Source organism: Camarhynchus parvulus, chromosome 2 (genome assembly GCF_901933205.1).
Source record: "Camarhynchus parvulus chromosome 2, STF_HiC, whole genome shotgun sequence".
Classification (NCBI taxonomy): Eukaryota; Metazoa; Chordata; class Aves; order Passeriformes; family Thraupidae; genus Camarhynchus; species Camarhynchus parvulus.
In genome coordinates this window covers 50,726,564-50,746,486 of record NC_044572.1, presented here as the reverse complement: position 1 = coordinate 50,746,486, position 19,923 = coordinate 50,726,564, and the positions used below count along the sequence as shown (strand labels likewise).

At 35.4% G+C, this 19,923-nt stretch overlaps 1 protein-coding gene across 2 annotated transcripts in view; it reads left to right on the top strand.

Annotated features, from left to right (window-relative positions):
- The window catches only part of CNTNAP2 (contactin associated protein like 2), a 1,021,862-nt gene that overhangs the window by 173,755 nt on the left and 828,184 nt on the right, over positions 1-19,923 (top strand). The window contains exon 1 of one of the 2 annotated variants that reach the window (XM_030970935.1): positions 5,173-5,244. The exons of the other annotated variant lie outside the window; for it this stretch is intronic. Coding sequence (XP_030826795.1) covers positions 5,226-5,244 — 19 coding nt within the window. The 5' untranslated portion in view covers positions 5,173-5,225. Of the gene's footprint in view, positions 1-5,172; positions 5,245-19,923 lie in introns of those variants that run through there. 2 annotated transcript variants of the gene reach the window in all.

The window sequence follows — 19,923 nt, the reverse complement described above, 5'->3', positions numbered from 1 at the left end:
TTAAGAATTAAGTTTATCAGTCTTCATAGGCTTGAAGTCTGTATATGTAAATATATGAGGGTTTTTTTTAAATCATGAGCTGTGCTGAACTGTTTCATTTCATTTATTTCAGAATCCCCCATCTCTCCTGGAAAAACACGATTTTGAAACTGAAATACAGTAGCTCCCCATTCTAAGTAGTCTGATAAATTACACAACACCATGCCAGAGTGACATTCCCAGCCTATTTCATTTGATTTAATACTTTTAAACTTTGTTATAATACGTTTGGCTAGGAAAAAAATTGGAACTACAGATGCGCATCCCTACAACTCAAATAGTATGGCTTCCTTCCAGCATGGCCTGTTTTCTTCAGCCTGGAAGAAAAACTGAAGGAGAGAAACTTGAACAGTTGCACTGCAGCAGGAGTCAGAGACTGACTGCAAGATCAATGGTTTAGGCTGGCAGTGATCCACAGCAGCGACAGAAGGCGTCTGTAATAAAATCCAGTCTGGGAAATTAAAGCAGATGATACAGGTATGAGAGAAACTATCCCTTAGTAGTTGAGGGTGCTGTCCCTCTTAAAATGTTTCAGAACCAACCCTTTTGCAGTCTATCCTAGCAGGGGTAGTCAGCTGTCAAGCCTTGTCATTCCTTTATCTGCTCATGAGCAAGGCATATTTTACCTTTTTATACCTCATAGGTATAACATAACCTTTGGAAATAATCTCTGCTTTCTTCTCTAACAGTGCTATTTTCTGCCATCTTCTGACAACAGTAACAACTTCCCAAGGGCAGGCTGCTAGATAAGTCTGAAGGAAATAATAAATATGGGCTTCCAAAATAAGCACGTATTTGAGTTTTAGCATTAAAAACTACACATATCAGGCATACACTTATGATCTCTGTCTTCCTGCCTTCACATTTCTTCTACTTCTTTGGCTACAGGCCCTGAAAAATAATTGCTGATAAGAAATGTTATTTGGGACAGATAGAAATGTTAATGATTATGTCTGTGCTACACCTGAGATCATGTAATAACCCGTGTCTTACAAGGGCTAATTGTATAATTAGGCTGCGATATGGATGAAGTACAGCAATCATAAAGCCCAAGCTGAAGGAAAGAATTTTGATATATACATTTTTGATAGATATTATTCTCTTAGTTAGTGTTCCAGCATTTAAATTTAAATGCAGGATACTTTTTCAATGCCTGTTCAGACAATAAATTTTTTTAAAATGTTTTATCCTCCTTACTCTCCTAAGTTGTCTATTTTTACATTTCCTTTACATATTTACAGTAATTGGCCCAAACAAGTCCCATATTTTATGTCATAAAGCCAATAAAAATATTTATAATTCTGAATGAAAAATATGGTTTTCTCACTCATCAGTATTCTCCTGATCAACACATAAAACAGCCAAGAATTTGGTGAAATAGTTTCTCAGCTTTGCAGGAGAGTTTTTAAACTGCTGACTGCCAAAACCTATTGATGAGAAACAAAATGCATCCACCTTTTTTCATTTTTCCAAAACTTTCGCCTTCAATTTGTTGTCAGAGGCAGGGTATGGGGCTATATTTGTTGATTTTTGTTCTGAACCACATAGCCATTTTTTTAAACTACATTCTTTAATACAGGTCATGCAAATATTCACATCAGGCATCAGATGTTCTTGCACCTTTTCCATTTTACATAGTAGGAATAGCATTTAACGTCACCAATTTTAGAAAAAAACATCCTTGCTAATATCTCCCAGAAAGATAGGATAGGTAATGTTTTATTTTTTTTAGATAAAATTAATGGATGATAGAGTATTTTGTTAACCTGATGATGGTGGTTTTATTTTTAGTTCTTAAATATAGAGGAGGCCTGGATCTAGTTTATTCATGGGGGTTAAACCTGCAAGGCCTGCTAAGACAGAAGAGGTAAAATACAACTACATATGTACATGATCACAACCAATATATGGCATGTAGTGGCAGTGACTTTAGGCTCTTTAGGATTAGGGTTGCTCCGTTCTGAAATTATGATTTGCTGTCTAAAAACTCTACTTCACTTAAATTTCATGTAGATTCTGTAGAAGAGATTTTAATCCCTTTCTTTGATCCTTCATTTCTTCTACAGTCTGTACCTACTGTTAGATCTTTTTAAAGTCTAAATATTATATTTAAGTGAACTCTTGGTCTTTTGAGTTTAATGGGAACTTTATACAGGAGTAGTCACTGGATTCCCAGCAGATATTTCAGTGACTACACCTGAGGAAACCATTAAGAAAATGGCAAGATTCCTCTTCCATTCTTATCCCTTAGTGTGGGTTTCCTCACACTCTGAATCTCTGCCAGTTAATATCTACAGTCAAAGACTACCATGGGAAAGGTCTGAATGCTTCCTCTTCTTGTTTCTGTTTATCATTATATGGAAAAGGAGCATCAACTTTTCAGGGTTTGCTTTCTTCTTGCATTTGAAATGGTTACTGTAAAATCATCAATTTTAGGCACATGGTTAGAATAATTTGTTATTTAAGGTTTTTAAGCTCTATCATATTACTGGCTATATGGCAAATAATTAAGTAAAGGCTTTTATCTAAAGGCTTCATATTTGCCTAGGGAAAACTGTTCTGAATATAGGGTTAGCATTTCAGAACTGCAGGCATCTGATGTTCTACAGATACCAGTGAATAACAAAATTAGTCCAATAATATGAAGTTCTTTTAGAAGAGAAGATGTAATAGATCTTACTTGCTGAATTAATTGATTTTACATGTAAATGTAATCTTTTCCTAAAGACAGATTTGTTCCGAAGAATAGAGTTTGAAGTAATGAGGTTGCCTAAATCTGATGGTGTTTCTACCTCATGTTTGAAAGCTTCACAGATGAAAGAGAAATTTACAATCATTTTGCAGTCGAGTTTAAATAATTCATTTGCTTGCTTACTGTTCAAAGCATACTAATAAAGTGAAATCTGTTTCATGGTGAAGATTTCACAGCAAAAAATAATAAATGTGGCTAGGAAATATAATTTATTGAGCTAATTTTTGATTATCCCATTATCAGAGTTATTTCCAAAGCTGTGGAGGCTGTGTTGCTGTAGAATTTTTGAAAGTGTGCAGTGCATTCCTACCGTTTGGCCATTTGCTGTGCAAACAGCATAAGGTCCTTGATGTGAAGAGGAGATGTGGGTGAAGAACTTTAGACCATATGGATCTTAAAGCTTAGGAGAAGTACAGTCTTGTCAATCCCCAGAGATTACACACTGGATGTCATATTGGAATCCATAATGGAGCTTGCATGGTCTTCATGGGTGATAAGGTTATCTTCTATTAAGCCACAATTTTTAATTTTTAATTAGGAGGAAGTTTTTTCCTAGAAGCTAATTCAATACAGGATAAATATTTTAAATTCAAACAAAAATTCTACTCTGTTTAATGTTATCTTTTTTTTTCCTTTTTTTAAGTGAAGAAACATGGTGGGTTTTTTTGTATTAGGAGCTTAAGCCTCCCTCCTGAAAGAGGCATTGAAGGGTTAGCACAGTCTAGATGTAGCTACTCTATCTAGTGATGTGACAAAAAATGCAACAAACAGGTACTAAGATTAGACTTTCATGAATTGGATACATAAGAATAAAAGATGTTCAATGATGTATCATCAAAGATTCAATTTTAAATGCTTGAACATGAAATTTCCTCCCATTTTGATGGAAGTCAGTTGAATTATTTTAGTCAGAGCATGGGTGAAAATGTTGATACCATTTAATAACTTCCTAGCCTTGAGGAAAACATAGTGGGAGTGTAATAATGAAAATGTTAAGTCTGATTTATTCAGAAGTGACACTGTGATTGGCAAGATGAATGACTAGTTGCTTTGCTAGATTAGGGTTTTCTTACGAAAAGCTCCTTAAGATGGCAAGTTGGTGTCTGTCATATGGAAGGACATTTTCATATTTTGTATACTCCTTATCATTACATTAGCAGAAAATTCTGATGCTTATCAGGAGACAGTTTATTACAAAAAAAATATAAAGCAAGAAGAGTTGATTTTCTGCAGAAAGATATTTATACTACCATTGTTTCAGATATTTGGGGTGAAGTAAATGAGAAAATTTTGTACTAGAAGGAACAGATAAGATTTCAAAGGATGCAAGGATGCATTCATCAAATCTGAGAATACTTTAGAGCCCCTAATATCTTTTATTCCCTAAACCTAAAGGTGGTCAAGATCATCTTTTGAATGAATGATTTTATTTGTTAATATGTGAATTTGTAAATTTACTGGATTATGAGCTTCACTGAAAACAAATAGCTTTTACAAGTCCTTAGTTGTTCCCTTGGGAAACTAATGAAGGTATTACCCCTGCATGCCAGCTGTAATCAGTTTACTTATACTACATACAGACAACCACGTTTCATTATTAGAGATATTGTAGTAGATACTTGGTAATAACTGTGGTAATAAAATAGTGTACCAATAGTTTTAATGCCTTCCAGAGGATGATGTTAGAACTGTAAAACTATTTCCAGATGAAACACTTCAGTTTGCACCACAATATGACTGTAATTCTCCAATATGTTTGCTGTTTGCTGTGGCTGTCTCTGAGCTCACCCATTGTTCAGAGAGTTAAAAGCTAAAATTCCAAGTACCTGTTGGGGATTCTAGTGCACATTGCTCTCTAGGTGATATTAATTCTAAATTCATAATGTAAAAATATGGTAGAAACATTTCACGCTCGTAATGTGTATGACCAGAATAAAGCTTTCGCTTTTTTACCAATTTTATTTTCCTTATTATATTGGAACAAGTGACTGCATTTCAAAATATTTTTAGAAACCTTATTAAGCAACTTCTTTTTTTTAGCGTTATTAATGACTTCCATGCTTTAATAGGAGATGTGAGCTGCTGGAATTCCATAGCATGAACATTTTCCTTATTAGAGAATTAGGCAAATCTTCCACACTGTTGAGGTTCAGAAATAAATGACTCGTCACGTTTGCATAAGGAAACTTTGCAGGGCTGTGGATTGTAGGGGGATAGAATATAAGAAAATAGTGTAGAAAGTAATCTTACCCCTAAGGAGTTGCAGCTGGGCCAATTATCAAAGATTAGGAACAGGCCTGATTGTAACAGGCCACAGCTGTAACCAATGAGAAGAAGAGTGCTATAAAAGAGTGGGGTGGCTGGTTGAGAAAGGAGTTGGAGTCACTTGGTTACTTTGTGAAGAAGAAAGAGTCAGCACTCTGAGGAGTTACCCATGAGAAAACACCAAGAAGGTATGAAACTTTTGTGATAAGGCGGCAACAGTGGCTGGTGGTATCTTATCTCTCTGGTATGATTCTCAATTACTTCCAAAAAGCTTCCTTTCTTAATTACTTGTTAGAATATTTAGGAGTTGTAAGGTTTTTTTGGGATACAAAATAAAATCAGTTTTCTTTTTCCCTCAGAATGCCTCTTTCTTCCTAATGTAGGGTGTCTAGACATGAAAACTTGAAGTTTGTAAAATGCCTTTAAAAGAAATTAATTCTTCATTAAGTCCATACTATAAATTAACTTATAATTGTCTAGATGTAACAGTATTTTGTTACAGTTGCATTTAAAACAAATTTTGTTACAGTTGCATTTAAAACAAATTTTGTTTTTAAATTTGGAGTTACTCAATTTTGTGGAAATAGCATAGGACATATTAAGTTAGATACTCAGATATGGATAATTGTGGAGCTATCATCTGTGATAGGAAGCTATCGTTATTCTTGGTTATAATAATTTAAATTTACATTTCCAGTAATTAGCCCTGTATTGTGCAAAGACTTGATCATATGTAGATCTAAAGTTAGTCTCTTAAGTTAGTGGCCTAAACAATAAAAGAAATTCCAGCTTTTCTAAGTGACAGGTTTCATCCGTGGGTATACTGCTAGAGTTGTTCTTTAACATCTACATGATTTTAAAACTAGGAGGTGTATGCTTATCTCTGAAATAGAGCTAAAAAAATATTCAGCTATTTTCTCAAATAAATTAATTTCATTTTATGGTATGTTTAGTCCTAAGTTTTTGCATAATATTAGAAGAGAAAATCAGTTACTCTTCTAAATGCATTTTAGAATCAAATTTTCTGATAGGTCTTAGACAAGCACAGAGTCCCACTATCAAAATGTCTGCATGCAAAAGTGTTTCAGAGTTAAACCTTACCAAATGTTGGTGTCAAAGGAAAAACAAAAAAAATTCATTCAATATGGTCAAGAGAGTAATAAGAATGTGCTGGCTCAGGAACTTCTCTGTCACATAATATAATTTTGAGATAAATTATAAATAATTTATACCATTTTTGGCCTAAATCAAGGCCAAAGATTTTGAAATATGTGGAAAATTGGCTTGAAAAAGCAAATTGGGAAGGCCATCAGAAGGAACTGTTAAAAATTACAGCCATCTTCTGGGCAGTTGATTCTGCATAACAGCACTGTACTGCAGAGAAAAGTGAAACAAGCCTTCAGCTTGATTCTAATTGTCCCTGATCAGAGTGCACCTGATTTGCAGATTGGAGTGAGCACAGAGGCGCAACATGCCCTGCTTGCTCAGCCAGCAGCACACGTGCTTTCCCTGAGTGATTGGCCATGGCAGAAGTGCCCAGCCTGCTGCTGACGGCCGGGCAGTGACGGATGCGCTACCTGATCCAATAACGTGTTGGACATTCGCAAGGAGCCCGCAGTGCTCCTGGCAGTGCCTCTGACTGCCAGGCAGAGCGAGTCAGTGCACAGCACTCGCACAGTCCCTGCTGTGCTCCGTCACTGGTGGGGCTGATGGATGCTGATGTCTCAGTCAGACTAACCTTTTGTTAGGAAGCATCTTTTTGTTCATGGTATCCAATATGGGCTGTTATCCCTATAATTTGCTAGTCTTGGGTTAGGTTGAAAAGGCTGCTCTTCTGATACGTGCATTTGATTTTAATTATATTTTACCATTCTGACTGCTGTAGAGTTTGTGATAGCACAGCTGAAGGGTAAGTTGTGCCATTCTGTTTCATGCCAACTATATAATAATTTCTATTCAGTAAAAATTCAAGTTGTGCTGTTAATGGCAAGAAGCTCACTTGCACAATAACATGGAATCAGGGTATTCTAAGCTGGATCTGAGAGTTCAAATGTTTTCACTGAGTAAGTTAACAAGAAGTCATTAGAGAAGAGAAAGGTGGAAAGCAAAATCAGAAAAATTGTCTGAATTTCTGAAATAGTAACTCTTGAGAACCTGTTTTGATCACACTTACCTGAAAGGATTTGCTAAGATGTGATATGACTACTCATTATTTAAAGAACATACCTTTACATACATAAATAAAAACTGCAGTGAGCAAGAAGCATCAGTGAAGGAAAGTGTTTACTGAAAAGGAGTAATACTTTATAAACAGTGTATTTAACTTCTTTTTCAAGATAAAGCACATGCACACTTTCATTGATAAGTTTGTATCACGCAACATGCATCATGGGAGAATAGAGAATACATTAATGAGTTTCTGAAATTAAACATGCATGCCTAATAGTATGTGATTATGCCTCTGCAGTTTGACAAGCAAGCTGAGTTAAAACTAATCTGTCTGGTGACCAGGAAAAAAAAAAGGGAGGAATTGATTGACTGAGATTCTAGCTGAGTAGAATATTCTGCTTAGCAAAATATTGAGTAAAAAGGAAATTAAATGTGGATGCTGAAGAAGGCATTTTTCAGTAGAGATGCTGTAAAGAACTCATGCTGATCGTTGCTGTTTGTACAAAGCACTGCTAATCACCTGGGATCTGAAAAGGTGCACTTGTGTGGCAGTGAACCTGTTCTACTAAGTCCTGGTTTGCCATAAGCTAGCCTGCTGTGACTGTTCTCCTGCTGTTTCCATTTCTTGACTGACATACATGTTACTGCTGTAGATACCTCTGCATGATGGTTTAGATATGGCCTTTATCTTTTTTCCACACCTCTGGATTTAGTTGAAAAAGGAAAAGGAGAGCTATTCAGTGTATTTTAAGCATTAAACCTTTAGTTTTCAACACATTTAGGACTGTGTAATTTTGTTTAAAAATTAAATGTAGTCCAAAAGGTACTGTTCAATTTCATGATACCTGAAGCTGCCATTTATCATTTAATAAAAGTACTCTTGAGACATTACTGTAGAAGAGAACATTAAGAAGTAGCTTTTGGTATGAACATGCTTAGATAATTTTGAAGAAAGTTTTTATCTCCTTAAGGCATTGTTGTGCTCACTTATGAAAGTAATGAATGTATTAATGGAGTAAAAAAAGGTAGTATTATATGCAAAGCATAATAATAGCAAGGGATTTAAAAGATTAATAAAACTTTGGTATTCAAAAATGAATCAACAGTGTATCTTTTCTATATATAAAGATTTACGCTAGTACTTGCTTTTTCTGCTGTTAAGAAAAAAATAAAAGTAATTTCATTCATTTATTGCACTTGTAAAGTTAAAGTCTTTGGAAATAACCTATTCATAAGGGGGTTGTGTGTCTTTTGGCATTCCACTTTTCTTTATTTTTATTTTCAGACTTGCAATTACTAGGAAAGTTAAAAAAATGTTGAACATCAACAAAAGAAAACCTCTCAACTTTTTGCATAAGAGGATCTTAATTTGGTTATTCCTTTTCTTCCCTGATACAATGGAATCCATAATTTCCTTTCTGCGTAGTTTTGGGTTTCAGAAAATCAAAATTTCAATCCATTTAAATCAGGCAGGCATGGTTATAAATAATAATTTGTGATAGCCATTCACTGATCTTAATTTGTGGTAATAAAAGAGTGAGGAGATTTTTTGCACAGCTAGTGTTTCCTTTTACTCCAAACTGTGGCTTCATCCCATTGTAGACGATGCTTCTATTGCTCTTGTATCTGAAAGGTGATCAATGCTATCTTCTGCTGCTTCTTCACAACGTTCTTTTTTCTTTATTTTTCTCTTAATTACCTTTTGAGTTATTATTACACATAGTAAGAAATGGGGCAAATATTCTGTCTTATTTACTTATGTACAGCTAGCTGCTGAAAAGAGATGTGCTTGCTATGTAGTTATTTGGGACGGGAAATCCATTTCAGCCAAGATTCAGAGAATCTGCTTTGTTAAGCAGCTCTTGATTGATACGTCTTCAGTCACATTGCACTGCTGTTGTCACTTCCTGGCTGAGATATTAGGATTTCCAAGGGTTTGTTTTATGCTACTTAGCACTGTGCTGAGCTGCGCACCATGTCCTATGCCTTTCTTTATTCTGAGATATGTCAAGCTTTGTCAAATATGTTTGAGGCCAGAGAGGAAATTTTGTAGCAGGACCCTGTCAGAGACAGCAGTGTTGTATAAGATGGCAAAAGGAACGCAAGTCTATTTCTTAAGCTGCTGACTTCAGATTACCAAGAGGAGACAAAGTGGTCATGCAGCTAAATTGTAAGGGGAAATATGTATAGGAACACAAAGAGTAATAACATGAATAGCCCTTGCTCCATGTGTCTCCTTTGGTTTGAGGATTAATTAGAAGCTTTGATTGACGCCTTCTTATGCACACCGTTGAAGTGTGAAGACACTGGTGTGCTGTGTGACTGAATGCTCCATTAGAAAAGAAGCACAGGTAGTTGACCTGCCATTACAGCAATGGTGCAGGTGTTGTGAAAAATGAGTAAAATCACAGCTAAAGCCACTGATAAAGTTCAGATTTCTTGGTCCGATCCTGCAACTGCAGTCAGAGTCGATTACACATGGTTACCTGTCCACATTCTCACTGCAGTCTTTACAGTCTGGTAGGGTGACTTTGAGGATAGAAGGAAGAGTAGGATGAAGGACAGAAACAATTGTTTTCCTAAAAGCTGAGTTTGATACTGAGAATGTGTATCTAAAATGATGACAGGGAAAAATACCTAATCATAGTCATAGCTTTGCAGACACTTGACTGGTATACTTCAGTGTCTAAGGCTGGTGGCTGTAATTGACTTAAAACTGGTTTTAGTTAATTTAGATTGAAAATTTTGGCCTTAACTGATATTGACCTTATATGCATTGTTTTTCTTCTTTGTAGAAGTGCTTAATGGATGCTTTTGAATTGATTCCTTGATCTCAAAATGGGAATTACTTCCTATTACTTAGGATGACACGTGTTTTTTCAATATAATACTAGTTCTGTTCATTTCAATTTTGAGCTTCCTTCTAACTATGCTTAAAATCTGATCCTTTGCTCAATCTGTTTCATTCTATTGAAAACAGCACTGATATCCATAATTTTAGACATGTACACAATTTTTAGAGTAGTTTCATTTTGGCAGCTTTTGGTTGTCTGTAATCTTCATTTTCATCCCCTATTTTTAATATGTTGACAATCCCTCTATGTTCTTATGCAGACCTTTTCATCTCCCTCTGTAAAAAATCGCAAACTGATGGTCCCCTTACACTTTTTTTAATTGTGAGTATATAAGAACTTGTACTTAATGGCCAACACTCTATATGTGGCTTCAATGAATACAGAGAAATGAGGCTGTCTGCAGTGATAGGTTTAGATTTAGGATTGATGATACTCCTTGTGTATTTGGGGTCTGTTTCAACAAGCACTTGAGAATCTGATCAGTGTCATATAGAACTTTACATTTAATTTCTTTTTGCTGTCTGTCTTCTTCATAGCTGGAGGTGTTCAATTAGTAAACTTTTAGTATTTGTTCTGTGTCTCTTCAATCCAGAAGTTGGTCTCAGTTAGGAAATTAAATTAAATTTTAGGTTGGTTTTAAAGAACTTGTATTTCTGCTTGAGAATTTATGCAGGGAAAGTTGACAAAAGACACTGGCCCACCACTAAATCACTCCATCCATTCTGCATAAATACATACTTCTCTAGCTACTTCTCACTGGGGTATTAATAGCCATTTATTGCTTTCAGTTTTAGAAAGTGATTTTGTCTGCAGATGCATATTTGTGAACTTTTCAGCCCTTTTTCTTCCCTTTGTTTCCAACCTCCCTCTCCCTACTTTTTAAATTTATTTTCTTTTTTCTTCCTAACTCAATCTATCTTTACATGCTAGAGCAAAAATACTGACTAACATTGAGGATTTGGTTTGGTTTTAGTATCATTGCTTCATGTCAAGAGGTTTTTAAAAGGTGCACAATGGTCCTTTTGAGAGATGGGGAAAATCTGATGTAAGTGACCATGCTGGTCACTCTCAATTTTACCTTCTTTAGAGGTCAGAAAATGCATATGGTGCCAAGCCACATTACACTTTTCAGGCAAAGAATATTTTCTTGTTTCATATTAATACCTTTGAACCCCAATCTTTAGCCTAGAAAATGGGCTGCTGGCTTTGGACATATGTACATTATTTAACACACTAGTGCTGTACTTAGTACTCAGACATTTTTAGCTAGATCTTTTGCTCTCACAATGACTATGAAAGGTGATAGTGCCTAATACTGACAGGTGAGGTCAGGAACATGAGTAGTATTACATGGTATGAAACCAACTGAGAGCTTCCTCTAAGGTGATGGACTCCCTGGTCTAATTGAAGATTACATGGGCACAGCATATTTGAGGACAGCAATCTGTAAGATTCCCTCATTTTATAAAGAGAAAGGATTCTAAGGAAGTTGGAAAATCTATTTTCTCTGATGGAATGAGGCTCACTGAGAAACATGTTTATCATTAAATTAGCTTATATACTGTAGTCTAGTGCTTTTGTGGAGTTGCATTTAAATTAAAAAAAGAAAATACAAGCAAAAGATGTATCAATTCTTTTTCCTTTTAGAAAGGCATTTTTATTGCTACAAGAATTTCTTAAGAAATAACATCTTAGAAATCAGGTAGTTAAAGCTAAATTTATTGAAATATTACAATCTGTTTTGATTAGTATGTAGTCTTATTTTAATGTAAATTTCCTAAATCCTTTTATCTGCTTCTATAATAAAAGCTTGCCATACCTGAGAAGGAAAACTACTAGTTTTCACCTATCATTTTTGTTTGGTGCTCTCAGCTGTGCATTAGTATTCAGAATGAGCATTAATCATAAAGCATTTAAAGACTTTTCAAACAATCAAACCTGTCATTTTACTGAAAGAAGCTAGTGAGGTATAAAGCTAGCATTGTAAAATAAAATGTATAATTGCTGTCATTGTTGCCTCCTTCAGAATTTCAAAAGAAGATGTCTTTGGTAATGGGACAGAATTTCTCAGTATTCTTGAAATTTGAAAGGCCAAATTTTGTTTTTCCCAAAAGATTGTAACGAAAAAATTCCAGGTCCCTTGAGCTACAAAAAATATTTAGTCAGCAACATGACCCAACAGTTGTAGAAAAGTATGTGTGCTGGGGGAGTTCATACTTCTGTAAAGCTGGATAACTACCTGGGAAAATGTATTTGTTTATATTTATAGTCTGTGCTTGGCTCTTTTGAAGGGAACCAGTTGCAGTGGTGGACATACTTGTAAACATGCAGAAACCTGCTTTTTGAGTCAAGGGTGAAAGTCTAATGTCACAGAATTGGCTGAAGGATGCACATCTCTGCAGCATTTTGGGAACACGCATTGTATGTAGTGAATAAACCTGATTGAATGAGGAATGCAGTTTCATAACATGTGAAAGTATAAGAAAAAATGCATAGAAAGACTTTAATTGCAAGTTTCAACCTCCACTACATAGTAGCTAAGATATTTCTTCCCTAACACAGCTCTGACCTGAAGGCAGACTGTGATTCAGAAATAAGTTATCTAGAATTGGCAAACTCATCCTTAAACAACTGTTCTTTAAATAGAGAAGAAGAGGTCATCACAAATGTGTTTGGAACAGTACATACTAATATACACAACAGAAACAAAGCAAGATATTATTGCAAATAAATAATGCTTTTGTCCCTGTTTCTTTATATCGTAATTGTGATAAACCAGGCTTTTTAATAGAAACTGGATAAAATGTTTCTCTTCTCTTCAGGAGTATTCTAATTGGATTATTTATGTACATATTTTCCAGAACTTTTTCAGTGACTTAGGTTTTTTGAGCATCTGAATATTGTAAGCAAATTATCTAGAGTATCAATAATACAAAATCATGTGACATTCCTTTAATTGATATTTCCCAGGTGTTTGTACTGGGTCCAACTCTTTTTAGCAGCCTCATTAATGATAGGACACAATGCATACACAGTGACACGAGAGTGGGAGGCGTGGCTGATACACCAGATTTTTGTGCTTGACTGGATATAGAAATGATCCAACAGGAACTCAATGATATTCAACAGAGGGAAATTCCAAGTCCTGCACCTGCAGAGGACTAACTCCATGCACTATTACATGCTGGGTGATCAATAGCTGGAAAGCAGCTTTGCACAAGGTGAACGTGTCCTTGAAGCAAAATAGGCAAATGGTATCCATGGATGCAGTAGAAAGAGCACTGCCAGCAAGGCACAGGTGGAGGTCTTTACTCTCTACATGGCACTGATGATACTGCATCTGAAAGGATGTGTCCAGTACTGGCCACTCATGGAGCCAGTTCAGTAAAGGGCTGCTAAAGTGATTAAGACCTGGAGCAGGTTTCAGATGAGGGATGTGTGAGAGAGCCAAGACTGCTCACTCTGAATCTGCAGTGGGGATCTTGTCAATGTTTATACATTCCTGATGGGAGAGTACAAAGAAGGCAGAGACAGACTTCTCAGTGAAGGACCAAGAAAGTGCAAACTAAAATGCAGGGAATTCTGTTTAAATACAAGGAAAAACTATTTTCGTTATGTGGGCTCAAATATTGGCACAGGATGTTCAAGGAGGTTTTGGAGTCTCTAAGCTTGGAGGTCTTCAACATGTGAGTGGACACAACCCTGAGTAACATGTTTCACCTTATCCTGCTTTGAACAAGCTGAGTATCTCCAGAGGTCCCTTCCAGCCTCACTTATTCTCTGGTGCTGTGATGTAATGAGTATATGTTGCCTGATGTCTTAGAGCAAGGTTCAAGTAAAATTGCCAAAAGGTGTTTGTTGAATTGGCTTTTCCTCTACTGAAAAGCAGTCAAAGAACCCTAGAAGATTTTCAGAGTTATATATGGAGGATATTTGGGAGGACAAACAAAAACATGAACTTTGTTCCTCATGTTGCAATGGGAAGAATGATGGCACCAAACCAGGAACATTCATTTTATGTTTTAAACTAATGAATGTCTTGATTAATGCCTTCTAACTCAACTAAACAAAATCCTGCTCACTGAAATCTCCAATTTCTAATGATGGAAAGTTGCTCTTCCAAATGAGATGGATTTTTAATTAAAATTGCTCTCAATCTTGAGTGGTATACTTTGTCACAATATGACCTCATATTTCATAACTTTGGAAGCTGCCTAATGCTAATTTTTTCCACTTCATAGTAAAAAAGCTGAGGGTCCATGAAAATGTGTCTAAGAAGTTACTGACATGATGGATTTTGATATCTCTAAGTAATTAGTAAAGTTATGCTTGTCTCTTTCATTAAAGGCACCATTAGAAAACCAGATGCAAAAGATGACTGTGGCAAATGGTTTCTCAGGTAATTCTTGATAATATTAAATGTGGTTGTCATTTCAAATGATCACTATGCATCTTTTCTTAAATATCCATCCATCTACTTGAGCTGGCTGCTCAATAAATTGTATGTAGAAATCATTAGGATAATTTTATGGAAAGAATTCTCTCAGTTTAACTAGCTGTAGAATGTTTTCTCTATTCATTTTTTTGTTTTCTTTTTCATTCTCCACTGAGATTGGTGAAAAACATATATATTACAGATATTCCTCTCTTCTTTGCTCCTTATTACATTTCTTTCTATTTCAAGCTTCTTTTGGAGACAGTATAGTACCAATGTGCTGAGTAGAAAATTGTAAATCTGTGTCAAGGGCCATATATTGCCTTCAATTTCTGCTCATGCTTGCCTTCAGTTTTAGTGAGAGGAGTGCACCAAATGTTGATGGGGCACTGGTTCCTGTCATGGCATAAGGCTGAACTAAAGCATACTTTCCTTTCTGTAAATGTACGCACTTTGCCAAGTGAAAGCATTTCACCTGTATTACTTAGGTTATTTTTCACATGCTCTCATTGCTATAAATTTTACTCTGTACAGAATGCTAGAGCAGGAAGAGGACTAAATTAAGGGTTTTTTTCATCTTGACTTTTTGGAAAAAGGTTGGTTGGTTGCTTGTCTTTTTCAGTGTTGCTATTATATGAGAAAGGCGATGTGCTGATAAAGAACACAGAATGCAAAATTATGACTGCTACTGAGTGCTTCATTCTGCCAGGGGTTGAGTGAGAGGAGCAGATACTCCCAAAGATTAGAGAGGAAATTCACTAACAGGGACCCTCTAAGTCTAAAGTGTACAATGTTTGTGTGGTGAACATGGCATTCCCATAATGTCTTTAGTTTGCCTTATAGCTTCTGGAGTTAAGAAGCTTGTGAATAGTCTTGAGTAAGTCTCTCACTGTGTGTTGTCCACTCTCTATTTACCCCTCTGAGTTCACTTTATCATACTGGGCTTTCTTCATTCTCTTTTGAGTAAAAGTTGCTCGTGTAATAGTGGTGAGGGGTTTCAGTCCTGTAATTTCTAGCTGCATTAAATACTCTGTCTCAATCTTGTTGCTTATACTGTTTGTTTTTGGTTTTTTTTTAAGCTCAGGAATTGTAGCATCCTTTTAATCCCACTCTGATGTTAAAAGAGAGACAATTCTATCCTGGATGCAACTGTCATCCGCGCTTAGAAATGTGCCATTGTTTTCTTTCAGAACATTCTGTCTTTCTCACTTTTTTCATTTACTCTTATCTTTCCTTTTGACAGACTTTTTTTCTTTTATTTAATGGTGTTTAAGCAGGTAAATAGGAGAATCTTTGAATAGCATATTTTATTAAAACAAAACACCTAATTAATTTCTGCTCCAGTTATGTGCTCCAGAAATCCTTTAATGCAGACTCCTTGAAAGTTGTGTTATTACAGATAGGAAGAACTAACATAAACTAGAAATGTCAGGTGCTTTTTCAAAGACATTTTTTCTCTGTTTTTCAAAGGAGTCAGTGTACTAATTGCTTGATGTACACCTTATGTATTTCTTTTACTTCATTATCTTGGAGCTTTTATTAATGGGGGACTTTAAAAATAGGAAATACTTTTAAATTTTAACTGGGTTGAGTAAAGTAAGTATTTGCCACAAATGTAAAATCTTTATGAACTCATCTAAATTCTCTTACATGAGGTTTTATGAAGCATTAAAAAAACCATGAGAACATTGCTTCTTGTGTATATTCCCCAGAAACACATGAGTTATGAACTACATACTTGGAGAACAGGAAGCTAAGTGCAGTGCCTCACAAGGATAATCAAGCGGGGAAGATATTTATTCCAGTTTAAAATATCCTAAAATAAGGTAAATACCAAAAAAATACCCTAAAACATAAAGAAGGAGAATGAATTAACAAAGATGAGTAATAGAAACTCTTTCTGTGACCATCTGATTCCCCTTGAGTGTACTAAACTTTTAGGTGATCTCAACACTGCTCAGACATACCATGGAGGTATGCAGAGATCCACAAGATTTTGATTAAAAGCAAAAGGGACAGACAGAAACTTGAGTTTAGCTGAGACAAGAGAGGCATTCAGGACAGCAAATCCAGAGCAGATACAGGAGGAAAACAGATTGCCAGAGAACATAATTTAGGGAGCTGAACTATTTAAGTGAAGAAGAAATGGGGAAGAATAGGCATTTTGACGCTAAAGCTAGTGATAAATTAGCTGTGAATAGAGATGAAGGGCAGATATTTGACAGCTGACTGGGAAACTAGGTAGCTGAGGATGTGCAGATTGCCTGCTGAGATAGCCTGCATGGTGTATTCAGATAAATTAGGATTAGGAAGGAAAGGACAGATTCGTGGTGAATGTGCAGAAGGGTTGCATCCACGGAAGTTCACTTTCTTTCTGAGCTCTGAATGGGCTATCAGACTTCAGAGGCTTATGATTCCTCTGTAGTCAGAAAACATCAACTGAAAGCAGCCTTTGATTTTCTGATCCTTCTGCTATATTTTCAATACATTTCATAGTGCAAATAGCTGTATCCTCTGTGCCAGATTTTTATTTGTAAAAATACAGTCATTCCCTCTCACCATGTGTACTTCAGTGAAGGTTTGGACACTTGGAAGGTCTTTAGGTTCATTGTGTTTTCATCTTTCTGACTTGCCCAAACTTCTCTTTGGCAAGGTATCTAATTAATAAATTTTCTGTATACATAGTGTAGTGTGAGTATTCCCACATAGTTACCTAAGGCAGGTTTTTTGTTGGTCAGTTATTTTATTTTCTTCTGTTATTCTGAAAAATTAAAAACAATTCTTCCATAAAGTGAAGCTACAGTCATTCTGATAGAAGTAAGAGAGACCTCTTGTTATAGAACTCCTGTCTTTCTTGAAAGTCATTATGTAGTAGACAAAAGGGTAGATATTGGATCTCGTTATTACCCTAAGGATTTTCTTATTGCCTCTGTACTCCTTTGCAACACTAGGCACTTACTCAAACCTTACTTCTTACAAATGTTTAATAAATGCAGTTCTCATTTTTCGAAGTAAATTTCTGTAGAAATGTCTGGCAGAAAGGCTGAGCACTTGTAACTGTGGAGCCAATGGGAACGCTACTTTGAATGCATGAAGTACCACACAGCAATCACCTTCTGAAAAATCATTCACTAGAGTTATCAGGTTAGGTGTGAAAATTAATAGGATTTTTTTCCTTAGTCTGTCTATGCCTCAGTCAACTATTTGTAAAATGGAGTGATATCATCTTTCATTTTGCTGGCCATTTTAAAGATTGATTAAGTTTTGTGAAGCAGTCCTCTCTTCTGAGAAGTGCCATAGAAAGTTCAAGACAAATGAACAGATTTAACAGGTTTGTCATAAGTTTTAACAGTTTTCAGCAAATATTGACCAGCTGATCATTAATAACTTTTCATTTATTACACATATCAATGTTACAGGATTTCTAGGGGAGGGAGGGGAAAGGCAGTCAATTAGAAATTGCATAATTTACATACACAAGTGAAGTGAATTCATGCTTGAGTAGAGTACCCTAACAATGATGGAATTTAACTTCCTGTGATTTTGACTGTACAACTTCATAATCAAATTCTTTTAGCTTTCTTTTGGCTTTACTAAAGTAAACCTGTATTCAATATTCAACTGTAAAAAAAAATACTGTTTTTGAAGGATTAAGTTGTTGCTTTATTGAAGAAAAGGGAAAATTTCCATCACTTATTTTTTCCTCTAACTTTCCTCTCATTTTTAATGAATGAAGTAATATATGACTCTACACATGACTAGTATGAAGACCAATCTAGAAATGAAAAAACTTTTTCGTTTTTTTCTCCACTGAAACTTTAGCTCTGGCTGTACTCATGAAACCCTCAGGCTGAGGCAGGGTTCTGAATGAAATCTTTAGATGTGATCATAGTCTTTTCAGAACTCCTAAAGTTACTCATTACTGCATCTCCCAGAAATGTGCTCCAGTGACACATAGCACTTCAGCAAACCTCCTGCCAAAAACACAGATGATATTGGTGTGTATCTGATCAAATGTATTTGGCATCTAGGAATGTTACCTTTAGTGTGCTTTGAACAGTGGTTAATAGTACTCTTACTGGACTTGTCAGATTGCTGTGGTTGACCACCAGTGGTAGTGTATAAAATGCTGTTTAGCATATTCGAATTAGAAATTGTTTGAATCCAACTTAATATTTTTATCACCAAAGAATATGTTCCCCTTTTTTATAATGAAAGTAAAACCAATGTAATTTATTTGGTTTCAAAGGTGTTGCAATCAAGTACTGGAATATGTATTCCTCTCTAGGTGATTTCCATGAGGTGCTTAATGTTGCTTGTGTGCCTCACAGGTCATGTTGTTTTCCAGGTATATATCAGGGTGCATATAAAGCATCCTAACTCTGGGTAACAGGCATTATGTCTTTAAAGTCTACCATCTCTCTAGAAAAAAAAATAATTCTCTTAATAACAAGCACTGTTAGTTGCCATACAGTTCATCTAAGAAATGCAGATTCTCTTCCACATTGTACATGCTTTAAGGGAAAAACAATCTCAGGTTAAATAGACTATGCACACAATATATTCCTTTATCTCCTTTTTGTGCAATTTCTTTAAAACTCTCTGTATCATTTTGTTGATTGATACTTAATACAATCTTAAATTGACTTATGGACAAATAGAATTGCATTCTCCCTTTCCTTGCCATGTTTTGTAACTTTGTCAACAGTACAGAGTTCTCCTGCATTTCTTACACTCAGTCTTAAATTTCTGCCTTTTATTCCAAGTTTAAGAAGAATAGCAACTTTTACAAAAAAGATTATTTCATCATTTTAATATTAATGTTATTGTTACTATTTAATAATGTTGGAGGAGAGTTTCTTGTGTTATTAAATAATTTTGTATTAAAAAAGTCATGTAAGTATCATATAGATTATAGGAACTGATGATTAAAGCAAAGAAAAATGGAAATAAAACATTTCCTGCTGATGTGGAACCTAGTTGTTATCTGTTCAGATTTCTATCTGTGGAAAATATTTGTTAATTTGCATCTCCAGCTTTATCTACTAGGCAAGCTGTGCTATCACCGCTGGAGGAACAGTGAGCTTCTAACATAATAATTTTTGGTGAGAAAATTGAAATAGGTTTTAAAATTGTATTTTCTCTGACTTGATTGCTTAATAGTACTTTGTATTCCAAGACTGAATGTGAGCTGGTCTAGTTTAGCTGGTGTACCTCTATCCTGGGCATGTAGGCATTTCAGCTTGTGTTTTTTTCTGATATTCACAGTTCAACAATTTGAGCTGATTGACAACAAACTTACTAGTTTTATGTAAAGGGGAACAGTAAAATTTCATCATTTTTCATAAAAGTAAATCACAGACTGATCCATAGATGACGTTGCTGCAGTTTCGAAACAGTACTGTATA